Genomic DNA, 27,428 nt, shown 5'->3' with positions numbered 1-27,428 from the left:
TTGACTTTCATAAAAGTTTTTAATTAGCTATAATTTTCTTACATGTACACTAGTAACCTTAAAAAGACAAATATTTACTGCCAAATGTTAACTACTGTACAACTTATAAAAATATAATCTTAAGAATTTGGAATAATAAAGGGAAGGTACCTATTTCAAATGGATTAAATAAGAAAGTTCCACTTTTTAAGAAATTTAACCAGGAAATGGGAAATTTCCAATCTGTCTGAAGAAATACCACAACTTTTCACCGAGGTCAGAGACCTTACTATTTTTGTTCAAGACTTCATCTACAGAGTTTTAAATAAACCCTAAAAAATATTTTCCAGTACATATAAGGCCGGTGCACAGAGTGCATGACTGGGGAAAAAGATTCTGTCTGAATGAGAAGTTGTGAAGACCAGAGACATATCTTGTTCACCAGTACACCCCCAGTTCCTGGCACAGTGCCTGGCTGAAGCTGCAAATGCTGATGCAATGGCTACTGCTTTGCGCTGAACCAGGCAGATACACCTATCTTCCTTTGGTCGGATTTTCATTCCCTGTTAACCACAACCTGAGCTACAGTCCTGGCTCTTGGTCCTTGACCTTAAGTTGAAAAAATTAAGCAAGATATGCACATACTTTCTATATCAGCCTTTCTGACAGGATCCTCAAAACTGAATCATCATGGGCTATGAATCTTCTCTTTTGTGGTATAATTCTTATTTCTTGGATAATATCAGTATGCAAAGGTAATTCATTTTCAGTGCAGTACAAGTGTGTTCATAAGAGGAAGAATGGGATAAACGTTTTAAATAACAGATACATAGCATCTTATATTATGACATAATTACTAGTTTTTAGACACTGAAGATAATACACTGTATTACAATGCAATGTGGTAGGCTTCCATTTTAGGAACAAAAATCAATTTCACATGAAAAAAGATTTATTTTAAATTCACATAAAATACATTCAGAGTAAGTCTAAATTTTTATCACTTAAATAATGTAAAACAAACACAGAGGAGCGTTTACAGATGTACAGTCTCTATTATGTCCAAAAAACACACATTAAAAGCTTTCTTATAATTATTGATCATCACCTCGTTGCCTTAAATTTCTAGACTTTCCATTTTCAATTCTTCTCTTTTTGAAGACTGGGGCCACTCCATCTGCCACGACTCCAAGAGAAGTGACTGTTTTTTCTTTAAAAACCAGTTGGGGTTCCCCAGCAGCATCAGCCTCTGAAGTTGACACATATTCATTTTCAGCACTTGGAAGCTCCAAATCTACCTCCTCACTGGAATAGAAAGAAAAAAAATAAAACCACTATTTGACAGTGTAAAACAAACTTTTACGTAATATATGAGTCCACCAAAACCTCAAGGTCATCTTTCTAATGATAATACTGGAAATTAGAAGCTGGTCATTTTGGAGAAGGTGATTATTTTAAAATACTGATTTTATAATATTACTTAAGATACTGAGCATCCATATAGGTGGACACACAAGGAAAAATCCCTTCTATTCTTTCGTTCCTACTGGGTATATCATTGAAGGAAACGTTTGTACTTATATATGAGAATATATGGAGAAGGCAATGGCAACCCACTCTAGTACTCTTGCCTGGCAAATCCCATGGACGGAGGAGCCTGGTGGGCTGCAGTCCATGGGGTCACTAGGAGTCGGACACGACTGAGCGACTTCACTTTCACTTTTCACTTTCATGCACTGGAGAAGGAAATGGCAACCCACTCCAGTGTTCTTGCCTGGAGAATCCCAGGGACAGGGGAGCCTGGTGGGCTGCCGTCTATGGGGTCGCACAGAGTCGGACACGACTGAAGTAACTTAGCAGTATGAGAACATATATAAATGAGAGTGTCTATGAAAAGGGATTTTGTGATGGACTGAGAATTCTGAAGGCTTTCACAGCACACGATGAAAACCATGGAATCTCAATGTCCTGGTGTAGTAGGACTATCTACTTGGCTGTTATAATTAATCAGATGACTAGTCCAGAGATCATTACCCGATTAATATGAGCCTATCATAGTCTCTACCCTCAACATAGTCAACCGGTCTCTGAAAGAGCATTAAGTCACACCATAGCCATTCATGCCACCCATGAGCTTTTTGAACATGGACCAGGAAGACCATTATATTTACCTCTCTAGTGGCTAAGCATATAAAACTTGTTGGGAACCATACACTGTCCTACTCAGAGAAAGGAGTTCTGTAGAGATAAGAGAATAAGGCCTGCAAAGAAAAGCAGGATGGGAGACGGAAAATCCTGCCAATGTTTCAGGCCTGGTTCCAGTCATCTGTGAGGCCCAGCCCAATTCCTGCCTCTCCTGTGGCTTGTAGGAAGAACCTTTCTGGGAATTTTTGAATAATAACCTTCTTCCTTTCTTTTTTTCTTGTGAGGATGTTAGTTCCCCAACCAGGGGTTGAACCCAGGCTCCCTGCAGTGGAATTTTGGAATCTCTAACCACTGGACTGCCAGGGAACTTTCATTAACCTCTTCTTAAAATTTAAACTAACTCAAGTTTTTCACTTGAAACCAAAAGATTATCTGGTCAGCATGAAACGAAGAGTGATGACAGGAGAGAAAAAGGAATAAAAAGGTAAAGGGATGATTTAAATGTTAGAAGTCTCAGATATCAAGAGTTGAGAACTCCCCATCTAAGAACAGTGAAGATTAGTAAAGATCACACCCCCCCAATCTCAGAAGAACCCGTGTAATGTAGTCATTCATCTTGATCCTTGGAAACAGAGGAAAACCTTTCCCAGGGGCCAGGAGAAGTCTGAAAGGTAATGGTAGATCTAGAGTAGTAGTCTTTTTTTTTTTTGGCCACACGGCATGGCATTTGGGATCCTTTGTTCCTTGACCAGGAACTGAGCTGGCATCCCCAGCACTGGAAGCACGGAGGCCTACACTGGACCGTTAGGCAAGTTCCTCAAGTAGTAGTCATTCTTACAGGAGCATCCTACTGAATGTACACTACAAACCAGACTATGCACTAGGCACCTAGAGTAGAATAATTCTATTTTGGCTTTTCTAGTGTCTTTTTTAGTACTAGAACGCCTTAAATTTTCTTTTTTCCCCCCCCTTTTGGAAACGACCTCTTTCTTCCTCTCTGAGTTTTGAGCTTAATTCAGGTCATGTCCAGTCAGAATTCACAGTGGTTAGCTCAGGAGTGGGAACTGGGTATCTGATGAAAGCTAAACAGGGCCACTTTGGGAACTGGTAAAGCAGCACTTCTTTATCGCTGGAATCTTTGTCAGTATGAGATAAGTCGAGAGCTTTGCTACCGAGGGGGGAGACCCTGCCTGAGAAAGGCAGGCAACTCAGAGGAAAGTGGAGACAAAAGTCAGAGGCCTTCACAGTGATTTCTCATCAACTATGGCTCTTGATAACTGCAGAGACATGATTTCTATGTGTTTGCTTAGAATTTAAATTTAATATATGCTCTTCCATTCAATTATCTGAAAAGTACATGTTAACAAGTTTGTTTCCCTCTCACATAGACTGTGCAGAGAGGTCCATGGTGACAGTACTGAGAGATCCTTTCATGGTCCATTCTATATACACATAGATAAGCTCACAGGCTTAAAGGGGTCTCTAAGCACTGTAATAATTTTAAAAACTGAAATAGGAAGCTTGCTAGGACTGCAAAAAACAACATAAAAGAAAATATGTAAATACAAAGAATATAAGAACAAAGAAAATTTCAAATCTGTAATGTATAGTTCAAAACTAGAAAAAGCAAAACGTGACAAAGAAGCTATCTCAATAGATCCTGATGTTATATAACATTTCCTCAGAATCTGACGAGGGGATGCAGGAAACAGGTGTGCTTACTGGAATAGGTCTTAAATCTGATTTGTTCTGAATACAGATGCCTTCCAAACTTTTCTTTACTGTATTAAATATATATGACAAATGCAACTTTTATTGGCTTTTCCTACTTCACTATTTTCCCTTAGATTGCCAACAATGGTGCTTTCCAAGAAGGCTAGCAGCCCCTGAAGTTGATGGGGTATTCATTCTTGGCTTTTCATTATTTTTACAGAGGCTGAGGCTTAGAGAGAAGTTAAATAACTTGGTCAACCAAACCATTACAGCAGTAATATTACCTGGATTAAAACCCAGGCCAGGGACTTCCCTGGCAGTCCAGTGGCTAAGACTCCGTGTTCCCAATGCAGAGGAGCCAGGCTCAATCCTTGGTTGGGGAACTGGACCCCAAGTGCTGCAACTAAGAATTCACACGCTTCATTAATCTGCATGCCACAACTAAAGGTCCTGCACGCCACAATGAAGACCTGGTACAGCCAAATAAATATTTAAAAAACAAACAAACAAAAAACCTAGGCCTGTGTTGATCTAAAACCTATATCCCTTCCCCTAGACTCCTCTGCTTCCAGGTGAAAGTAAAATATTCCATTAGCCAAGCAAAGAAAGATTTGAGAAATGAAGGGTTTGAGGGCTGGACAAATGAATCTCTATCCAAGAAAGTCTATGACAGACTCACTTATTTCACCATCTTCGTGTTTTGTGTTGTATTTTGATAAAGTGATCAAATCGTAGTATTACTTCCTAACTAGGATTATGGGAGAGAGAAAATAAAGAATGAGTCTGTTTCTGAAATCATGTTCCTAGGAAATGCCTAAGTGGAAGCTAACAGAAGTGGCAATGAAGTAGGGAATAAACCCTTGTGACATAATCAGAGGAAAAGATGTTTGAAAGAAAGGAAAGAGACTATAAATAAAATATATTACAGAGAATATATCTTCCTTTCAAATAAGTTCAAAAGTAATTACATAAGCACTTCCTAAAAACCATAGTCATTTCCAAATTAAAAATGCAAACATTGTAAAGGTTATAGTATCTGAACACAATGTAATAAAGGTGAAAAAACAAACCAACCTACTTAAGAGTTTGAAAAATAAGTCCTTTTGGAAAACCACCAAGTCAAAAAAGTAAGCAAACACATGATATTAAACTGTTTCAAAAACAATGAAATCAAGAAAGCATCTTTCAAAGTTTATGTGATATATGGACAGAAATACTAAGACACAGTGTGTCAGTGTTTAGACACTACTGTGTCTATATTAAGACACAATACTGTCTTAATCAATTTCAGTAAGAACTAAGAACAGACCCCTTCCTCACCCCGTCAACAGTCTTAAGTGTTCACCTGAATAAAGAACAAACACAAAGAAACTTAAGAGGAGTCAGAGGAAGAAAATTACAGAGGTAGAAATGAAGCAGCAGAAAAATCCATTAATAAATGGATATGTAATTCAATAGACAATTAAAAATAAGAGCTGTTTCAATAAGGAAAAACATTTAAAAAACCTTTAGTGGAGACCCCAGTCTCCATCCCCACAAAATGATCAACTATTAGACAGCTATCCTTGAAGAAAAACTGCTTGAGTCCATTTAGGAAACTTAAGCAACATAATGGGATGAAACACCATGAGAATAATTGCAAAAGAAGAGAAGAAACACAACTTCCCTTTGTTTGCATCCTCCCATTCCCCAGGCCGACAACGCTCAGAGACAAGAGGAAACCTCCCAGCTGGAAAGAGTTCCCCTCACCAAGAAAAGACGACAGGGATAAGCCCAGCTGATGCAATCTTTTGGGCCACGTCCTGCTTAGGTTTCATCCCACCCACGGCAGTGAAGCTGGGACCTACAGAGATGGATAGGAAAAGGGAAAAAAAGCCCGGGACTACAGAGAGCAGCCAAGGAGTGGCAGTGACTGCGGCCCACAGTGGCCTGTGCTACGGACAAACAAGCCGCTTCTGCCGCTGCAGAAAGCGCCAAGAGGCCTCACAGCTGCTGCGGGCGCCCCAGATTTCAGCAGGTACCTTGGTGCACAGCTATTCGTGCTCGCGGATGCCAGCTGCCTCCGTCCCTCTGCCCTCCTTGCTGCAGTCAGCTCAGGGTGCTGTGCAAGATGGCAGCCTGGACTGCCCTCCCATGGCTGACGCCACGGCTGCTGGCATGCTTGAGGTGAGCTCCTCCAGTGATGTGCTTGCACGCTGCTGTCCTGCCACCCATCACCAGCCTCCACTGCCCAGAGGGGAGCAATGAACACAGGAGATGATGCCAACAGTCCGGGTCTCTGCAGTTGCTGGCTTGTGGGCCTGAATCAGGTCCTGTCTTCTCTGTCGCTGGCCTGCACAACCCTGCTCCTCAGGAACCATCCCTGTGGCAGCACACTGGCATTCCCCCAGCCTGACCCGACACCATCCTCCACCACAGTGTCTATACTCACGGGGAGATTGTGCAGCCATGAGGAAGCACCCCAACAGCCAGGGTCCCTGAAGCTGCCGGTGAACCTGTAGCTGACCCTGGCCCTTGCTGCCTGCCTGCCCACTACACACACAGGCATCTCAGCTGGCCCTGCAGCCGAGATGTACCCTGCCAGAGCCAGCCACCACCACTGCCTGTCCCGGCCGCTGGCTGCTGAACCTGGAAGTGCTCCTGAAGACCCCAACAGCCCCTGGGGAAGCCCTGCAGTGTCTGCTGAGGACCACATAGCCGTGGGATCCTAGTGACTGGAGTTAAAGTGGTGACACACCCCCTGGATCCAGGGCTGCCACACGCCCCTGTGTTTGGTGCCCTGAACCACTAGACAAATCCCATGGACAGATGAGCCTGGCAGGTTATAGTCCACAGGGTCCCAGAGAGTCAGACATGACTGAGTGACTGAGCTCACAAACACCTATTATGTGCCCGTCACTGTTTTTAGTCCTGGGGTTGCAAGCATGAGACTTACAGACAAAAGCTGGATAGAAAAGCCTACAAAATGCCATGAGTAAAAAGAGTAAAAGTGAACAATATTTTTTTGATGAAAATATGAAATACTGAAAACAATATTGTTGCCATAATTTATTTGTAATATTTATATAAATTCTATACTTGTTGAATACTTGCAAATGACTAACTGGGAAAAAATAGGAAGAGACTACTTAAAAAATTTGGAAAAAAAATATAGGGATAAACCATGAGATATCAATATGCATCATATAAAAGGATATATTAAATCACAGTAATTAAATCTTTATGGTATTGTCACAAAGACAGATGGATTAATGGAACAATAGGTAGTCAGAAGCAAATTGGTAAATTTAAGAGTTAAACACAGATTAAAAAAAGGCCACTTAAGAATGGGGAAGAACGAAAAAAAAAAGGCGGGGGGAAGAATGGTACTGGCAGAATTGGTTTGCCAGGGAAGGTAAACAATTATTTTAGAATCTTATCTCATACAATGTTTCAAAATTATTAAAGATGGATTAAATAATTACACAAAAAAGAAGTAAGGCCATACAAATCAGGAGGAAATATAAGTATAAACTTGACTTTTAAATGAAAATGGGTAATAGCAATAAAACTGATCACAAAGGAAAAGAAAAGAAATCAACTAGTTAAACATTACAAAATCCGACACATCTAAAACCATTCTAAGCACAATTAAAAGTCAAACTACAAATTCTTCTACTAATAAATGGTTAGCTTCTGCACTACATAGAAATCTTATGCAAGTAAGGAAAGACTAATACCTTAACAGAAAAATTTGCAAAGCATATGAACAGACAATTCACAGAAGAGTAAATACAAAACACTAATAAATACAGGCATATGGAAAAAAATTTCAACCTCACCAGTAAATCTACTTAGGAAGTCAGACACAATCTATCACCTGTTAAACTGGTTGATGTTAAGAAAAATGGCTTTTCAGTAAACTTATCACAGGGAAAACAAGATACTCAAATTTTAAGAAATCTCAACTTTAAAGTATAGGTGATGTTGGTACAGGAAGACCATTCTCCTATTGTAAATCACTTAAGAGCCCAAGTAATTAATGCAGTCTATTATTTCTGCAACTTCAATATACATAGTCGATATACTTTGGTCCCTGGCACTATGCAGCATTAAATACATATTTCCTAATATTTCATTAAATAACATAAATAAAACCTGAATATTTACTAAAGACACTTTAATAGTTCAGGTATATTCTGTATGCTATCACTAAGGAATCACTTCTCATCAGCACCGTATATAAAGTTGCCCAAAACTTGCACTCCTCCACCTTGTGAAAAAATATGACTTTTCCATCAAAGTACAGTTTAACAGTGAATGATTTCACTATAAAAGTATCCACAGCACTAGTGTTTTGGAGAAAAACCGTTTGATTCATACAGATACTTTTTTCCCACTCAAAGATATTTTTTAAGCATTTAAGAAACACCAGTGTGAGAAAGCGTGGGTGACGTTTTCCTTTCACTGTGTAAATGATCCAAAGACAATAAGTGATATGAACACATAAGCTAATCATGTAAACCAGGTAACATTTCTACCATGACCTTGTTTAGCTGATAAAACCATTCTGCTTTATGAATAAAAACCTAAAACCTTGGGTGAAGTGTCATAAGCCATTTTCAATACATTAACAAAACAAGGGCTGTTTTCTTGCCTTTAGATAGATTCCATGAAGCATGTGCTACATATGCAGACATTTGCTTCTCTGATAGAATAACCATGGTGAGTGTGAAAATACTCATATGTATATGGCATGTTAGTATGGTCAAGAGAAACGTCATGTCTTTGTAAGAATGAAAACAATGCTTAGTTTTACTTTAAAAAATAAACATTAGTTTACATTTTAAAATATTTAGAGAAAATAAAACCACTCTAGAAATGAAATGAGCTACACTTTTTAATGAGCACCGTATTCCTGAAATTAAGTACTACAATTACAGAAGTACTGGGACATAAAATACTTATAATAATATGGGACAGGATTAAGTTATAATTGTTGGATTAAGTTTCAGGTACTTACTGGGACTCAACTTCTGGTCTAATTTCCTGCCATTCTCCATATGGGTTTGGCTTTTTATGAGCTTTGGGTTTTTCTTCATTTGAACCTGATGAACTCTTCCCTTGGGTATTTTTTTCTTTGGGTTTTTCTTCACTTGGACCTGATGAATTCTTCCCTTGGGTATTTTTTTCTTTCTGTGTTTCTGGTTCAGTTCTTTTATTACTATTTTTATTTTTTTCCTGGAATGTCAAAGTCAAGAAATATTAGTAACAAACCTCAAAGAAAACTGCCAGGACCCAAAATTTCTTTAATATAGTCTTGCTACTGATCTATAAATAATAATGCATTAAAACAATAGTTCAAATTTGCACGTAACACAACAAATGAACATGAAAGGACTTCTTTAATGCTTGATTAGGTTTTTCATTATGTCTAAAATGCTAACATACCATGGCCAAGGCTGTTGAAATATACCATGACCCCTCTACCTGTTCGACACTTAAGAGACATACACAGGCCTTATTTATCCTCTCTCCTCCACTTCACTGCTTTCTCTCCTTCCTCACATGTCCCACAGTGACCTTCCTTTATACTGCGCCCCTTCTGAATTTAATGCCATGTCACTGGACCCTTCTATACCCATTACCTACGTAAAGAACTTCTGGTGGCTCAGATGGTAAAGAATCTGCTGGCAATGCAGGAGACTCGGGTTTGATCCCTGGGTTGGGAAGATCCCCTGGAGAAGGGAATGGCTACTCACTCCAGTATTCTTGCCTGGAGAATTCCACGATCAGAAGAGGCTGGTTGGCTACAGTCCATGGGGTTGCAAAGAGTTGGGCATGACTGAATGACTAACACTCAGCCAATTAGAGTTAACTGAAATCCATCTGCACGTTGAGGACACTGCCAGAAATTTACTGGCCTATACAACTGGTAATGACATGAAATTAGGAAAAGACAAATCCCTGAAGGAGAAGCAGCTTCTGCAGAGCCTCTGGGGAGAGCTGGTGCTTTTACGGCACCCCTTCAACTGGGATAATAAAGCCCTGTGGCTCGGTTTAGCCTCTCTGCAAACTGTACTACCACGGGTGGCAGTCCTGGGACTCTGTTTTGTTTGCAATCCTTTGAATGGATGTTAACACATTATCTTATGCTGCTGCTATCACAGAACCAGGACACAGCATCAGCTTTCTCTAGCAATCATGACTGCTTCCAGACCATGTCATTTTTAAAATAAACATTTTTACTAAGGACGTGAAACTTTTTACTTTGCAATAAACGCCTCCTCTGAGACCTGTACCACCTTCTATACAGTTGTCCTCCAAACTTGGTGATCTAATGACCTCTGGCCACTACTCCATGGAAGTGGTGACACTGGTTAACTCAGGCAACACGTTCTCTCTATTCAAACTCTTATGGTCATCCTAGAGCTGAAAAATTCCTGACCCTCAGTTTTGTGATGCACAAAACCATTGACTTTGGCCTTCACTATATTTCAGTGACCTAGTAAGGTATTTTCCTCACATGTAGCACCTGGTGCATAGGTAGTAGTCAAATATTAAATCCTCACATTTCTGTTCCTGTTAATTTGAATTAGGGCATCACTCAGAAATTCCCCACTTGTGGAATCTTTTTTTTCTTTTTGCTGAATAACATTTCCTTCAAAAATATGCTTTATTCATGATTTTTCTACACTTGATTTTAAAATTCAACAAAAATTTGTGAAATCTTACAAATCCAACTCAATGTTACTCCGCTGGCTTCCTGGCTCCCTTACTTCTATACTTCCTGTTCAACCTTGCTGCTATCTCTGCCACCTTAATTTCCTGTGCTCTGAGTCTGCTGGTCTCATCTAGACTTCATATTCTTCATTATCAGGCCCCAGCCCACAGAGAATCACTTCACAGACATTCCTTTGCTATCTCCCTTAAATATCTTTGTCCCTATGCCTGTCTATTGTAAAAGATCTAAAAATCTCCAACCTAAAAATCTATCCATCGGTCTGTCAAGTGTTATCACAAAAAGAATCACACAACATACAAACTGATTAGCCTTCAGAATTTATGATATCCAATTTCAGCAGAGACTGTAACACACTGCTAAGTAATGTGCCTCCAGTTATTTCTTCTCCTGGTCCCTCTAGTGATTATTCAAAATAAATATACAGCTCCACAGGGCTGAATTAATCACTGTATATTCATAACATGGAATACTATTCACCCATTATTCCAGTGGATGAAGACTTAATGATGTTTTCTGTGACAGATTAAATTGCAAAGTGATAATAAAACCTTATTACAGTATGACTCCATATTTTGCTTAAAGCAATGTTCAAATCTGAATATAGAAATATTATAGACCAGTAACACCAAGGTGTTTACTGATTTCTCTGGCAAGTGGCCGGATACTTTGAAATATTTTGTTTGCTTGGAGTTAATAATTCTGTCCCAAATTGGATGCTGGGTTACCTATAAACACTGAGATATGTGTTACACAAAAAGCGTTGCTGCTGCTCTTTTACAAACTGGATACGTTCTTCACCCTAAGTTCCACCAAGATTTATGGCGTGGGTAGAGAAGTTGCAGGCAAAGACAAGACCCTAGGGAAGGCTGCAAGCACCCTCTCTCCAGCATCCTGGATATTCATTCACCTCTCAGGCCAGTACTCAACCATGGATCAATGTTACGTATCTTGTCCACTTTGCATCCAGGCTCCTGACTGTTCCTAGAAAGGTCACAAAAGCAGGAGGACTAGCAATACTACTGTGTATGAGTGTGCTCAGTGGTGTCTGAGACCCCATGGACTGCAGCCCGCCAGGCTCCTCTGTCCATGGGATTTCCCAGGCAAGAGTACTAGAGTGAGTAGCCATGCCCTGCTCCAGGGGATCTTCCCAACCCAGGGATCAAACCCAAGTCTCTTGCATCTCCTGCAAGAGACTGCATTGGCAGGCGGATTCTTTACGTGCTGTGCCACTGGGGAAGTCCAGCAATACTATCAACACTATTAAAATGTTGGTTTTACTTTCCCACCACGGCTGGGCACTCAGCACCACCACCTGTCAATCCTCTTTCTTGGTTCATTTCCTCTCCCAACCTGGCTCAGGGATTATTTGAGTCTGTTAATGTTGTCAAGCTCCCCAAAGTTCCTCTCAGCAAACAATCTTGATTTCTTTACACATGAGTAAGCTGAGGCTAAAAGGCATGACTTCTTCCCTGACAGCAACTCATCTACAGTCAAGCCTTATAGAAAATGAAAGCCTGACCTTTCCACAGAGAATGAGTAACCTATTCACTTACCCCTGTTGGTATTCTTTTGGAGTTCCTCTTAAGGAAAACATCACCACTACAGACCTCTCACAATTAAAAGTCAGTATGTAGCCACCATCCTATCATTTAATTTCTACTTTTCATTTCATACCCCCCTCCCCCACACACTGTGCACCACTTTCCATCCTCTTGTAACCTGAGTTTTACCTCCTGAAACTCTGGTCTAACCACTAAAAGGATATCAAGGACTTCCTGTCTGCAAAATTCAAAGGACATTTTTTCTTTTCTAGACCAAGTTAGTCCTTGATGCTCTCTACTCCAGGGCTCCCCCAGTGGCTCAGTGGTAAAGAATCCGCCTGCAACGCAGGAGCCGCAGGTCCAGTCCCTGGGTCACCTAAACCGAACTACTGAACCGCTCTAGTTTTCTTCCCTGGAGAACCCCATGGACAGAGGAGCCTGGCAGGCTACAGTCCACAGGGTCACAAAGAGTCGGAAACGACTGAAGCGACTTGGCATGCACGCTCTCTACTCCATTGGCTTCTGGGATACTGGATTCTTCTGCTTCTCTGCATACCTTTCTAATCATTCTTTCCTCATTCTGCTTTGTGGGCTTCTCTCTCACTTAAAGTTAAATGTTTCCCAAAGTAATTTTTCTAGGTTACTTCATCTGTTCTAAGACTTAAATTACTACTAGTATTTTGATGATACTCAAGTTGACATTTCTAGCCTTAGACATTCATCCATGCATGTTCAGACAGCTCTCTGGATGTTACAGAGGCAGCTCAAACTTAGGAGGTCTAAAAATCAATTTACTATCTTGCTGGTATCATTTATCCAGGTGCCAAAAGTCATGCATATCTTGGTTTTATTTCCACCTTCTACCAGAAAGCTGAAGAGTCTATAGATCTTTTTATAAACTAACAAACTGTTGTAAAGAACCAAGAACCTACCTTAAACTTTATTATTAGCTTCTGTGTTTCTGTTGGGATCTCTTCTTTTTTCTTCTCCTTTCCTGCCTCCTGTTCGCCATCAGACTCACCATGTGAATCTGATGATTTGGACTCTTCTAAGGTGCCAAGTGACTTTTCATTGACTTTACTAGAAGGCAGATCACCGGAGTGTGGAATGAAATCATCAGGTTTTTCCCATCTGGATTCTATTCAACACATTTTAACAGTCATCTTATTTAGTTACCAATTCTATTTAAAAGTAATTTCCAATATAATGTTTCCTACCACTTGCAAGATATTAAGTGACAACACTGCATCTGTTTCACACCATCACTTGATCAAGAAGATAATAAGCATTCTCAAAGATTTTGCTATTAGCTTTCAGAAATTAAATTCAAGCAATCTGGGTTCACTACATGTTCACTAGATCAACTACAGCCCCAATGGAAAGAGACCTAAAAACTGGGTAATACATTCTGAGGACTCAAAATTTAACCACCACCAATTTCAGGAAACGTGGTAATGGACACACAGGAGATTTTCTGAAATTTACTTATTATGAAATTTCCCTGGGATCTTCACAAAGTGAAATAATATGGCAAGGATCTGAATAAATAAGTCATTTTATCGTAAGAAAAGAAAAAACCCTCAGTTGAACTATACTGCCACCCAGTGGTTTCTTGGGCTTTTAGTAAAATGACAGCAGCTCTTATTATCTTGCAGTTATTCTCTATTTTCAGTTTAATAAAAGTGACTCTAAAATTTATTGTTCAACTGGGAAAGTTTTTTTTTTTTTTTGAATCAAAAGTAGGTAGTTTATTTTAGTGAGAGTAACTGGCAGCAAAAACCAAGCCAAGAGAGGGTGGTATGATCATGCACGTGTGGTTAAACAACAGATGGCTAATATAAAAAATAACAACTAAAAACCCGAAAATATTCCACTTGGTTGAGTTTTCAGTAAAATCATGTGGTTGAGAGAATACCCTAGTTGGTGTTGCACTAACTGTAGGGCTGCCACATAAGGAGTTTGAGTTCCAGTGCTGTCTGGAGGAAGCCAAGGTGGGGATGTGGTGTTCTCAGCCTGCTGGTGAAGCCATCTGCAAAATTTTCTGAGACTTGGGTTGTAACCTTTCAGATGTAAAGACCTGATCTAGACTTGACCTGTAGCCCCTCTCTTTTAACTACTGTCATACCTTCCTGACTGACCCTTTGAACTTCTCTGTTTAGCCTCTTACAGGATTCTGCGTAGAAACTGGCAACTCAGTAAATGTCTGAGAATTGAGGTGGTTTTTATTCAGTCATTGCTATTGCTATTGCTAAGTCACTTCAGTCGTGTCCGAGTCTGTGTGACCCCATAGACGGCAGCCCACCAGGCTTCCCTGTCCCTGGGATTCTCCAGGCAAGAACACTGGAGTGGGTTACCATTTCCTTCTCCAATGCATGAAAGTGAAAAGTGAAAGTGAAGTCGCTCAGTCGTGTCCAACCCTCAGCGACCCCATGGACTGCAGCCTACCAGGCTCCTCCATCCATGGGATTTTCCAGGCAAGAGTACTGGAGTGGGGTGCCATTGCCTTCTCCTTCAAGTGGGAAAGTTTTAAGAGTAAAAGGGGCTCTATTAATAATCACATTGGTAGTTTTAAGAGTAAAAGGGGCTCTATTAATAATCACATTGGTCCAGTCCCTTATTAACTGCAGGGAACTTTCTAGCACTAATGAAAAACATTACTTTTCCTTGCCTCTATTTCACACAAGTAACAAAAGAGCTTTCATGAAAAATTTGTTAAACATCTAATATGTACTAGGCACCGTTTGGGGAACCTTACAGACACGTGACCATCATGACCTCACAGAGTACACGATCGACTCTACTTAAGAGCAACTGTAGGTTCAGTGACTTGCCCACAATCACAGAGCTAGTAAGGGAGGATGCCCAAAATCACAGAGCTAGGAAGGGAAGAAGTTGTGTGCTGAGCTCACTCAGATCTAGCCCCTGAGTTATAAGTTATTTTATGTCTATACAGATTTAGTGTATCAGGTTTACTGAGATAGAACCACGGTCATCATTGGGCAGACTGGGTATCTACTTGGAGATGAAAAGGGCCTGTTCCTCCTAAAAGACTTAATGTTATGTAGCAATCTTTGGATAGCAGGAATCAAAAAACAACAACAAAAACCATCTCAGAGTTACACCAATACTATAGCTATTTTGGTAAATTTAACTGTAGAAGAAATCAACTATAATTACTGCAGACTAGTTTTATGAAATTAGATAAAAACTTAATTTGAAAAACTTAAATAATTAGGGAATAATAATTACATGTTTTCTAAATATTTATGTAACTGAAAATTATTAAAGTAAAAGTGAAAATTAGACAGTCTTCACCGCTGCTAAAGTAGCTTCAGTTCTGTTTTTTGAAAAAGGAGAGGGCAAGTTGAATGAGGTGATCTTCCAAAGTAATGACTATATTTCTAAAATAATCATGATAAAACCAATCACAGTGGAGAAAGTAAAAATGAGTTTCGAAGTAGAATTTGTGAATGCAGTGTCACTTGAGAATAATAATGTACAGCTCAGTATATTATAGAAACCTCTTTGCTTTTCCATTGTATTAATGCTTTTAAATTATAAAAAATAATACATTGGAGAAGGAAATGGCAACCCACGCCAGTGTTCTTGCCTAGAAAATCCTGTGGGGAGAGGAGCCTGGTGGGCTGCTGTCCATGGGGTCGCAAAGAGTCAGACACAACTGAAGCGACTTAGCAGCAGCAGCAGCAGCAGCATACTAAAATTCTCAAGTTCAGACAGTTCACCAGCAGACTAATGAACAGTGTCAGGTACAATTTTAGACAGTTTAAAAGATCATCAAAAGTACTACTTACCCCCTGTTTCTGTATTATAATAATAGGTATAGCCATCTTCACTTAACCCTTCTATCCACACAGTCTTCCCTGTTGCCTAATGGGAGGGAAAAAACCCAACATAAACTGAAGATGTGGTTATATATTAGATAACTAAGACAGTCAGCCAACCTTTCCTTTCCTATGGAAACCTGGGAATTGGTACTGATCATGGCCAGAAAGCTGATTTGTGTTAGTCATGAGCCACCTTTCATGAATGGAATATCTCACTTCTGAACATCTGGACAGTTCTTTGCAGACTGACTGGGATATGTAAATGGAAACTGACTGCAAATCAACTAATAACATTCGCCCTGCATAGACTTTTAGGGTAGACAACACTTTTCCACTTCCATCCACCCTTTTAACAAAAGGATTATAGAAAGAAAGGAGCAAAGTGCCTGGGGGGATTGGGAGGCTTATCTGCAACCAAATCCGATTAACTAAACCCAACAAAAATCCCAAACGCCAATCACTTTAAAGAATAAAGAAAATACTATTAATGTGCTTCAGTTACCTTTTTTAAGTTTCCTTGAAATCCTTCAGGTTTCTCCCACTGAGATGCTTAAAGCAAAATATACTGTATTTGTAAAATCTTTCCAAAATAATTTGGCAAATATTTACAATATATTCAACATGAATATTATGTGTCTGTGGTTTAAAACATAATTCAAAGATAAAAGAAACAACATACACCCTAGTAGTATTGTGCAGCATACATGTGAATGCTATGTAACCAAGAAGGGAGGACAGAATGAAGGATAAGAAGTTACTGGTGCTTCCACAAGAAGTATTAGAGCCAGGTAGGGCTCCCCTTAAAGACTTCTTAGAATTCAGGTTTGATAAATTTTGAAGGCATGAGAAGGCCTTCTGACATCTTAGGGCAGGGGAGAGTGAAAGATGGAATGAATGACTCAAGACAGAACTGAAATACACAGGAATGAAAAACAAGCATTGATAAGAGAAACAGTATATAAAGTAGGATGGTGAACAAAGGCAGCAAGGAATAGGCTGCAGAAGGGGGAAAATGTAATTAATAAGTAATTACTATGTAAATTTAAGACAATATTTAGCATATAATTACGGTTCACTGCTGAACTACAACATGCACTTCACTAACAGCTCAGTGCAAACTCTCAAGAGATTATTACTGTTTCTGCGTAGTCAAAAATTGACTGTGACTAGAGATCTTAATAATTTCCACAATATTGGTAGCCCAAGGTTCTTCTCCTCATTAACTCTCTAGTCTCATTTCCTACCTTCCCAACCATTCTTAACTTTTCTTCTACCCATTCCTTGAATATATGTACCATCCACCCTTTCTATTTCTTGTTCTCTACTTTCTCCATGTGAACACCCCTAAAAGTTAAAATATTTACAAAGTTTTAGTGGGAAAATACAAAGCTACATAGTTTATCTATATTTATAGTATACAAGGAACCCACTATTAAGTCTTTAGTGATGACCTTGAATCACTATGAAAAGGGTACATTTTTAAAGGGCACATAGATGTTTTTTTTTTCTTTAACCATTGTGGCAAAAATGTAAAGTTAGTCTCTCACTGTTGAAGTGTTCTGATAATAACTGAAGTTCTAACACAAAATAAACTGTCAGTTATCATTTTCTACTGTCTTTATGTCTAAATGACGCACCTCCTGTGATAAGATCATAATAGTAATGGTGACCCTCCGAGGTTATGCCTTCTACCCATCTGCCCTTTGAAGGGTCTTTTTTCTTTTTCTTCTTTTCTTTCTGCTGATTTGATGCAGAGGTGGGTGGGACCGTGCTGGTTACTGGTGACACGCTTGGCTCTGAGATCTCTAGAGAAAGGTGAAGGAAGGGTGAAGTAGCTGATGTAAAGTTTTCCTTTCTGGTTTAATAATTTTATTCCAATCAAAAGCTTGACAAGATTCCTTTGGGAACCTGATACATTACTACAAAGCCTATTTGGAAAACGAAACATGCAAGAATATAAGACTATCCAGGAGAACATCCCAAAATATATATATAAGTCAGACAAACGATAAATCTTTATAACAAATAAGACAGAGAGTTAATGTTCCTAACAAAGGTCCCTTACAAATCTAACTTTCTAACTCAAAAATGGGCAAAAAGTCAAAGGTAACTCAGAGAATTAACATTATCTTCACTAATAATCAAGGAAATGCAAATACATACAATTGTTTTTGCATTAGATCAACACTGAAATGAATGGCCAAACCCACTGTTAGTCTTATCCATCAGGTATTTACATGGGTGTAAAAAATAGGTAGTTTTTACGGCTTTGCTTTTTTCCAAAGGAATAGTTATTTCCAACATCAGTTAATAAAATAATTTCTAGAAAAAGTGTAAATCAGCCCAACACTTGTGAAGACAGCTTGATTTCATCAATCAATTTATAAAACATTTGCACTGCAAATCTGCAGTCTCACTTCTTGAAATTGAGCCTACAGATATAAATTGTGACAACGTGCCTGCATAAGGGCGCTCACTGAAATAGTCTTTCTAACTGCGAAAAACTCTAAGAATCCTAAATGTTAATCAGGAAGAGACTAATTACATAAACTATGGCATTTTAATACACACATATATACACATACACATATATACAATTCAGCCACCAGAAAGGACTGTGCCATTTGCAACAACATGGACGAACCCTAAACACATTATGCTAAGTGAAATAAGCCAGATACAGAAAGACAAATACCGTTATCACTTATATGCGGAATCTAGAAAAGTCAAACTTGTAAAAAACAGAGCAAACAGGGGTAGTTAACAGGGGATGGGGGGGAGAGGGATAAGACTGACGCTGTTTAAGGGTACAAACTTGCAGTAAGTAATAAATAACCCAGAAATCTACCTCACAGTTTGAATATAGACAATGATTATCATACAACTATGTAATATAAATACTACTAGAATGCAATCACATTACAATAAACCTATCACGCTAACGTACTGTAAACCTTAAATTTACATGTGTCTAACAGTAAATAAAAAAATTAAAAAGTAAAAAAAATAAATAAAAATCTACTTTCTAGTAGTAAAGTCAATTATCTGTCCACAAAAGGTTAATTCATTATAATTCAACTACATAAATAAACATGATTCATAGTTTTGATGGTATGGATAAAGTGAACTGGGGTTATAAGGCAAGGCCTATTTTTTAAATGAATAGATCCATTTAGCCAAAAAATTAGGATCCATAAAAAACTCAAGTGTCTCTGAAATGAACTACTGGCCTAAGAGCAAGGGCTAGGTAACCCCTAGCGTAATACAGTTGTTGTGAACGGAGGTACTGCAAGATGAAGCTTCAAAAGCAAAATGAAAAGTGCATAAGCAAAAGTCCCACAGTCTAAATAGGGCTGTGATACACAGCCTTATTGATACACAGCCCTAGTGATATACAAAGCACTAGGAGTACACCGAGCGTATAACTTCTCTATGGAAACGGTAAGAGCTCACTTAGTACGACCTGTGATGTTACTTTTAAAACATGCTGGCTGCTTTTTTACCTGACTCTAAGCCAAGCCTTTTCAAATCCTCCTGGTATGCTTTCAGGGCAGCTGCCTCCATTGCAGCAAACTCCTTTGATGCCTTTTCTTCTTCCTTTGCCTTTTCCAGGCTTTTCTGTTTAATCTATGTAAGACACATATAAAAGTGAATGCTAGATAAAGGGCTGATATTTACAGAGAAAAACTGGCAAAGAAACAAACAAACTAGATTACCTCACTGATCCTCTTCGCCACATTTTCTTTGTGATTCTTTCCTCTTTCATGAAATTCAATGCTCTTGAAGGTTAGAAAAAAAAGACAAAATACAAAGGAAAACTACACCTCATAATGTTCACAGCAAAGTAACAGTAAATAGGGAAATGGAACATAACAAAATTGAAGTACAACTGGCAGAAAAGATAAAATTAATGTTCATGCAAACTGGCCCTTTTAATCAAATGATGCTAAGGAACTAAACCACATTATTTATTATTATGCCCTCTGACAAGGTTTCCTTTGGTGCTTAAAATAAACTATGATGACCATATTAACAGAGAAGAATACAAGGTACCCTGGATGACTAATCTAGTGAACATGACTGTAATGAGGGCTCAAGCAAGACACAAAGCCAAAAGAGGAGTGGAAAAAAAAAACAAACACCTCACACTTCAAGAAACACCTCTTGGGGCTTCCCTGGTGGCTCAGTGGTGAAAAGCCTGCTTGCCAATGCAGAAGATGTGGGTTTGGGAAGATCCCACACGCTGAGGAGCAACTAAGTCAGCGCACCACAACTACTGAGCCTGTGCTCCGAAACAAGAGAAGACACTGCAATGAGAAGTCCACGTGAGGCAACGAGAGAAAGTCAGAGTGTAGCAACAAAGACCCGGCAAAGCCAAAAATAAATAAATAAACTAAATTAAAAAAACAACGAAAAACACCCGTCAACATAAAATGTCACAACCGATGAGTCTAGAATTTGTACTGCTCTATTTGCCACATTATGCTAAAAAAAAAGGAATAAACAATGACTCTCAACTTCTCCAAATTGAGAGAAAAGTAGGCATTAAAAAATGCCTTCTAAATTGTAAACAAATACTATTATACAATGTGGTAATAGTACAAAATGTAAAACTCCTATGCAGGGCAATCTAAAATTAGGATGCTGTAATAGAGAACAAAGGAGCTCCTTATACACTGACGAAAAAAGAGCATCCAGATATGCTGTCCAATTAAAAAAAATAAAACTGTGGTGAACGACAGTGTAAACAGTATGTTACCTTCTATGCACGTTGGAATCTACAGAAACATTTAGATACAGATATGGAAACACAGACAAGAAAATGAAAAGAGGGGTAACCTGTGAGGAATGATGGTAACTGGATGGATGGGGACTGAGCTGATGAGTGAATATTATTACCTATTTAACAGCCAGGATGCTCTCTAAATTACAAATGTGTTGTATGAAATAACAAATTTCTGGTTAACTTTGCAAAGTTCTGTCAATCAATTCTTACCTAATGCACGTGCTGAGTTACTCTAAAGTACTGCTGTGAATTCCTCTTTAAAGTGTGACTTCGTAAAGCAAATATTCATCCTCTATTTTTCATATCTTGGTTTCCTAAAGTTGGTTTTACTATACAGAGAATATTAAAGGCCCAATCAAAAATAAAATTGTTTCTAGTTAAAGGTTAAATCAATGTGTATTAGCCATTCAAGGAAATGAAGAAAGACAACCCTAGAAAGAATGATTTTCTCTAGGTAACTCAAAAGCTTCACTGAATTGCTTGCATACTTCAAGGAAGAGAGGCTATCGGTGATTTGTGTAGCTTTGAAAACTTGTGACTTTTTTTTTTTGGTAAGGATGGGCAAAATCAAACAAGACAGTCAAGAACTTTAGCAACTATTCAAAAAGAAATAAAAAAAGACAAAACTGAAAAATTCCTCAAACTCTTTGTAGATAATAATAAATGTCTACCAAAGAAACATAACACTGTTATAGATGATGTTATTATTCTTTTACTCATCCACCTCTACCAAGTAATAAGGATACAAATATACATCTAAAAATACCCTATCATTTATCTACTATGTACTGCATGAGATGGGGTAAAAAAAAAATCAATGGTGCCTTTCGTTTTATGTCTTAAAAGGTGAATTTGGACTAAAAGATATACTAATAATGTGCTTAAAGTTTGCTATGTTCATATTCCATGACAAAGATAATGATGTCTTTCAAATTTAAGCATTTAGAAATATAAAGCTCTACATTAAATATATTTAACTACCTATAGAGCAGAAATATACAAGAAAAACTACAATAACGTTTCTTTTTACACGTTAAGGACTTTCTGCTTTTACTTTTCTTTGTATATAACAATACTACAAACAGCACTGTCATAACCTAGGTGTTTCATAAACATGAATGTGATTACCCACTCAATGTCCAGTTCCTGAATGTGACTGAAGGGCCAGAGAGAAATAATTTGGCTTAGTACATAATCAAATTTGGGCTGATGATAAAGAAGGCTCACAACTTTCCTACAAGGAACGAAAACACAACAGAAATTTTTCGATGTTTTGAAAAATCAAGAGCAACGCATATGAAAGTACTTTGTAAGCTCTCAGTTGAGATCAACAAAGAACATCTCACATGAACACAGTATTAGGAGACTCTCTAATAGAGGAATCATCATACAGGCCTATTGTCCGCGATCCAACACTTGCAGTAATCACAGAATTTCTTTGGTTGTGACTTCCAGTAGTCTGCCCTGGAAAAGAAAAAACAAGTTTATTTAGAATCTAAAAAGGTAATGTTTGCATGATTTACATCTTCTTAGAGTCCGAAATGCAAGCTTCAGAATCTTGTTACACACAGCACTGTTACACACAGCATCCTGTTTTATTATTTAGCTGATTGAAAGCAGTCAACTGAAATTCTGTTGCCACTAGAGTAAAAAAGTCTGCAACAGATTTAAAACTCCTTAAACAAAATAGCTTTTAAAAATGTATCATTTGTTATTGTCATCAGTGTTAAGAAATAAGGAACATGTTGGAGAAGATCATCCATTCCTTTCTGGCATTTTTGGAGGTGAGGTTACAGTAACGGATACTTGAAGAAACTCATAAAGTTCACGTTAAATCAAGTTATTTCCACTCAAATTACTAAACATAAGACGTCTCTGGTGGGAGACTGTGGGTCCTCCGAGACTATTAGTTAATACAGTTTGTTCTTGAGCCTCAAGGCAAGAGACAGTTGGAAAAGCCAACAGATCTCTCAGCTGGCAAGACCAAAAATTAAAGTCATAAGCTAACCAGGGCTGGCCGCTTCTAGCAGGCGGAGGCGGCAGCGGTGGCCGCAGTTCAACCCTAAGGTTTCACAACACCCCACGGTTCAAGCGCCACCAGAAAGAGGATGCTCGCGGCCCCCGACGGTGGAGGCGGCGGTAGCCCTCCGTCGCTCCACGGCGGCCGTCCTACCTGCAGGGGCCGCCAGGCTCCTTGCCGGAGCCTGCGCGTCCCCACCCCGGAACGGGAGAACCGGCTCCGCCGGTCCGCAGCCGGCCCCGAGCGAGTTAAGGGCGTCACGCCCCTGGCCGAGGGCGGGTGGGGGGGAGAGGGGCGGTGGCAGAGGGAGAGACCGGCGGGCGAAGGGCCGCCCGGGGAAACAAGACCTCGTTGTTTGAGAGCCTGAGACCCGACTCACATGACTGGACCAGGCGCTGCGCGGGCCGCCCCCGGCCCCGGCCGAGGCTCGCGCTCTCCGCGCGGGGAGAACCGGGCCCCAGCTCACCACGAGGCCCACCGCAGCCTCGGAGCGCGGGCGCCACCCGCCGTCCCCGGGGCCCGCGTTCCGCCGCTCCCAACTACGGGTGCCCCAGCGACCCAATCCGCGTTCGCGCTCTCCTCCCCTGCGCTCCTCCTCGAGGGGCGGGCCTCCGGCTCCCGGAGAGGTGGGGTCGTTATAAGCGGGCTGAGGTCGCCGACGAGGGGCGAGAGCGCGACGGGACTTGAGGGGAAGCTCAAGTCTCGCGTCCCCGCGTCAGCTCGCCTTCTCTCTCTCTCTCTTTCCCCTTCCTGAGATCCAGAACCTCCACTCTCCTTCTAGGCTCGCTGGCTCGGGGCCCGAGGAGCTCGCGCGCCGCCTCCGCCCCGAACGCAAACAGCTGTTCCCAGAGACGTCGCCGCCCTCAACTTTGCCAACTGGTCCGCACGCACTTTGACCGGCGGAGCAGCCCGGACCCGTAGGCTGGGGAGGGGGCCGTCGGCGGAGTTTAAAAAAAAAAAAAAAGAAAAAAAGAAAGGTGAAACAGCTGTTTTCAGGGCCAAGAGTCGCTGGGCTTGGCCGCAGAACTTTTCCTCAGGCGGCGGAGCGACCCCGCCCCACCACTGGGAAGCCCGCGCGCTCCTGCCGGGCGCGCTCCCGGGCTCGCGAGCGCGTGGGGAGCGGGGGAGCAGGCGGCGGCGGCGGCGGCTGGGGCGGCCCCGAGGCAGCGGCGGGTGGTGGAGCTGGGGCGGCGGCGGCGGCGTTCGCGCTTGTCAGGTGAGTCACCGCGAAGCTCCTCGCAGCGCTTCCCATATGGTCTAGCGGTTAGGATTCCTGGTTTTCACCCAGGCGGCCCGGGTTCGACTCCCGGTATGGGAACGTGGTAACACTTTTTAGAAACTGACAGGCGAAACCGACTTGTTTTATTTCCAGTGGCTCTGGCTCTTTTTTTCTTTTTTTTTTTTCCTGAACCACCCCCCACCCCCAGGTGATTTTTATAGAGAACCGCCCTTAGAGCCGTGTGGTTAGATCTGGGCTGCCTCGAGTGCGGAGCCGGGCGGGCGGGAGGAGCGGGTGCGCTTAGGCTGCCGCTGCTGGCGCTGGAGGCCGGGGGGCTGAGGCGCGGGGCACGGAGTTTCACTTCTCCCGGGGCCGTCCTCCCGCCGCTGCGGGCCCGGGCCGTCCCCTCCCCAAAGCTCGGGAGGCGATGATTAACCCCGGCCTCGCCTTATCGGCCCCCAGCGCCCCCCTCAGGCCCACACCCTCGCCTCGGACGGTCCCGGGCGACGCGGGGCGTGTTCGTCCTCCCCTGGCTCGGAGCCCCGAGTCATCGCGCCCGGGTTCTTCACTAGAAACACCCCGGCCGCCCCCCGGACCCCCGACACAAAGCAGCCCCCGGGCGGGGTGCGGGCTGGGGACCCCTGACGCCCTCCCGACCGCGCCGCTGCCTCCCGCCCGGCCGCGGGTCTCCCGGGGCGCCCGAGCCCCGCGCCTAGGGCACCCCTGCTTGACATGTGGGGCGCCGGCCGCCGTTCACAGAAAGCACCCCAGACTCGGGAGCCGCAGACCTGAGTGCTTTGGCTCGGGAAGGGCGAGGGCATCCGTCCGGTTCTCCGCGCCCTTCTCGCCGCCCAACACACACGCACACGCGCACGCTCTGCAGAAGAAAAATAACCACTGGGATGAGATGTCTTTCAAGAAGAAATGTAACTTCTCCAAAGGGTCTATAACGTTTTGAGCGCGGCGGCTAGCAAATCCTGGGGTGGTGGGGGGGCTCGAAAGAGAGAAAATTGGCCAGAGCCTGGGGAGGGGATGTTATAACAAAGTTTCACTGTATTTTTAAATATAGAAGCCCTGTGTTTATTACAAAGAAGGGGCAGCTGTGTCAGCAGCATGTGAGTTGTAAATGAAACAAAAGCGTTATCTTAAATGCAAGCTGAAATTAGAAAATGGGGTGAGCTATATAATGTTTAGCCTATTGGGCCTCTGGGAACAAATGAAGCAGGAAGAAGTGGCTCTTGTGGATGGGTTTCTGGGCAGTGCCGTGAGGAGCAGCAGAAACTTCAGTTGTATGTGCCTTCCCAAACTCTTGTTTTGATAGTTTTAGCTGTACTGTGAGTTTTGAAATAATCTGTTAGTGTGATCTGCATGATTAAGAATTAGTTACTTTCACATTGTAAATAAACTTCCACAGCTAAATATGTTTTAGATCGTCTCTATTAATTTAAATATTTGGACGCTTACACCAAGCACCCTCAGATATTTTGCAAGTTGACTGATGTTCAGGTTTTTTTATGTGAGGAGGTTGTGGAGAGAATAAAAGTATATTTTGGCTCCTTTGATCAGTATGACTTTGTGTAGCTCTTTCACTTCTTTACGCTCTGGGTTTGGAGCCATAAATTCTTGATAATGCGTATCACTCACAAACTTTAGAGCTTCAGGAATTGTTGAGCAATTCTTGTGTCGGTAATAAGAGTGGAAAAGTTTTGTTTAAATAGAGAATTGTGTCATTGTTCAGAAACCATTTACTGAAGAATTAGGCTCGAATTTGGAAGAAAGAAAAGAACTCTCTGCCTTAATTGTCTGCATAGTGCTTCATTCCTGATCTTGCATTTCCTAATGACTTGGTGTTATACTCTACCAAATTGTGCTAAAATGGATGTGATTTTCAACTGAGTACCAGCTATAATTGCAAATGGCTTTATATGTACTCGAGGGTATGCTGAGAGGAGTAGTCTGATGACCGTTTCTCTGTGTCCAAGACATAGACTTATAGGGCGTCCTTGGTGGCACAGTGGATAAGAATCTACCTGCGAATGCAGGAGACATGGATTTGATCCCTGGTCTTGGAAGATTCCACATGCCTTGGAGCAATTAAGACTGTGTGAACAGTTAGAACTGGACATGGAACAACAGATTGGTTCCATATAGGAAAAGGAGTACGTCAAGGCTGTATATTGTCACCCTGCTTATTTAACTTATATGCACAGTACATCACGAGAAACGCTGGGCTGGAGGAAGCACAAGCTGGAATCAGGATTGCCGGGAGAAACATCAATAACCGCAGATACGCAGATGACACCACCCTTATGGCAGAAAGTGAAGAGGAACTAAAAAGCCTCTTGATGAAAGTGAAAGAGGTGAGTGAAAAAGTTGACTTAAAGCTCAACATTCAGAAAACAAAGATCATGGCATCTGGTCCCATTACTTCATGGGAAATAGATGGGGAAACAGTGTCAGACTTTATATTGGGGGGCTTCAAAATCACTGTAGATGGTGACTGCAGCCATGAAATTGAAAGACACTTACTCCTTAGAAGGAAAGTTATGACCAACCTAGACAGCATATTAAAAAGCAGAGACATTCCTTTGCCGACAAAGGTCCGTCTAGTCAAGGCTATGGTTTTTCCAGTGGTCATGTATGGATGTGAGAGTTGGATTGTAAAGAAAGCTGAGCACCGAAGAACTGATGCTTTTGAACTGTGGTGTTGGAGAAGACTCTTGAGAGTCCCTTGGACTGCAAGGAGATCAGCCCTGGGATTTCTTTGGAAGGAATGATGTTGAAGCTGAAACTCCAGTACTTTGGCCACCTCATGTGAAGAGTTGATTCACTGGAAAAGACTCTGATGCTGGGAGGGATTAGGGGCAGGAGGAGAAGGGAAGACAGAGGATGAGATGGCTGGATGGCATCACTGACTTGATGGACATGAGTTTGAGTAAACTCCAGGAGTTGGTGATGGACAGGGAGGCCTGGCGTGCTGCGATTCATGGGGTCGCAAAGAGTCGGACACTACTGAGCAACTGAACTGAACTGTGTGATGCAAATACAGAAGCCCGATCGCCCTAGAGCCTGTGCTCCACAACAGGAGAAGACACTGTGGTGAGAAGTCCTCTCACTGCAACGTAGAGTAGACCGTGCTCCCCGCAACTGGAGAAAGCTCTTGCAAAGCAATGAAGACCTAAGGCAGCCAAAAAAAAAAAAAGACATAGATTTATATATTGTTGTGTACCAGGCAGAGTTGGATAGGCCAGTGTCTGAGTTACAGATTTGCTTCAGGAGCATATGGGTGAGAAATCAGTAGAGTCCAGACAAGGAGAGAAGAGTGTTTGTCCTGGACCTTGAAGAATGGGTTGAATTTCTCCTGGTGGGGATTGTGTATCAAAGCTGAGCATGGGGCAGGGGGGACGGCGGGGGAGTATGAGGCAGGCAAGTAGCCTGGTTGGGCGAGAGTACACA

The 27,428-nt window shown here is 41.4% G+C and overlaps 2 protein-coding genes and 1 non-coding gene across 9 annotated transcripts in view; 2 read left to right on the top strand and 1 right to left on the bottom strand.

Annotated features, from left to right (window-relative positions):
* WBP4 (WW domain binding protein 4) lies at positions 1 to 24,005 on the bottom strand. Its single transcript, XM_086330770.1, has 13 exons — positions 23,814 to 24,005; positions 23,478 to 23,675; positions 23,133 to 23,292; positions 22,080 to 22,197; positions 21,862 to 21,967; positions 19,664 to 19,726; positions 19,451 to 19,574; positions 17,585 to 17,752; positions 16,450 to 16,496; positions 15,915 to 15,990; positions 13,035 to 13,240; positions 8,840 to 9,057; positions 1 to 1,284 (listed from the first exon to the last, which is right to left on the bottom strand). Exons 1-13 carry the CDS (start codon positions 24,003 to 24,005, stop codon positions 1,074 to 1,076), a joined length of 1,887 nt encoding a protein of 628 aa, XP_086186896.1. The 3' UTR covers positions 1 to 1,073.
* The window catches only part of ELF1 (E74 like ETS transcription factor 1), a 121,631-nt gene continuing 117,579 nt past the window's right edge, over positions 23,377 to 27,428 (top strand). Inside the window, exons 1-2 of one of the 7 annotated variants that reach the window (XM_086328767.1) lie at positions 23,864 to 23,969; positions 26,183 to 26,332. The gene's annotated coding sequence lies outside the window, so the exon portion shown is untranslated. Of the gene's footprint in view, positions 23,970 to 26,182; positions 26,333 to 27,428 lie in introns of all 7 variants that reach the window. The other 6 variants (XM_086328766.1, XM_086328772.1, XM_086328763.1 and 3 more) reach the window with 6 other exon arrangements.
* On the top strand, positions 24,000 to 24,071 carry TRNAE-UUC (transfer RNA glutamic acid (anticodon UUC)). Its single transcript has one exon. It is a non-coding gene; the product is annotated as a tRNA-Glu (tRNA).

Source organism: Bos grunniens, chromosome 12 (assembly GCF_055505025.1).
Source record: "Bos grunniens cultivar Pamir isolate PY7600 chromosome 12, Bosgru_T2T1.0, whole genome shotgun sequence".
NCBI lineage: Eukaryota > Metazoa > Chordata > Mammalia > Artiodactyla > Bovidae > Bos > Bos grunniens.
This window is presented reverse-complemented; position numbering and strand designations above follow the sequence as displayed.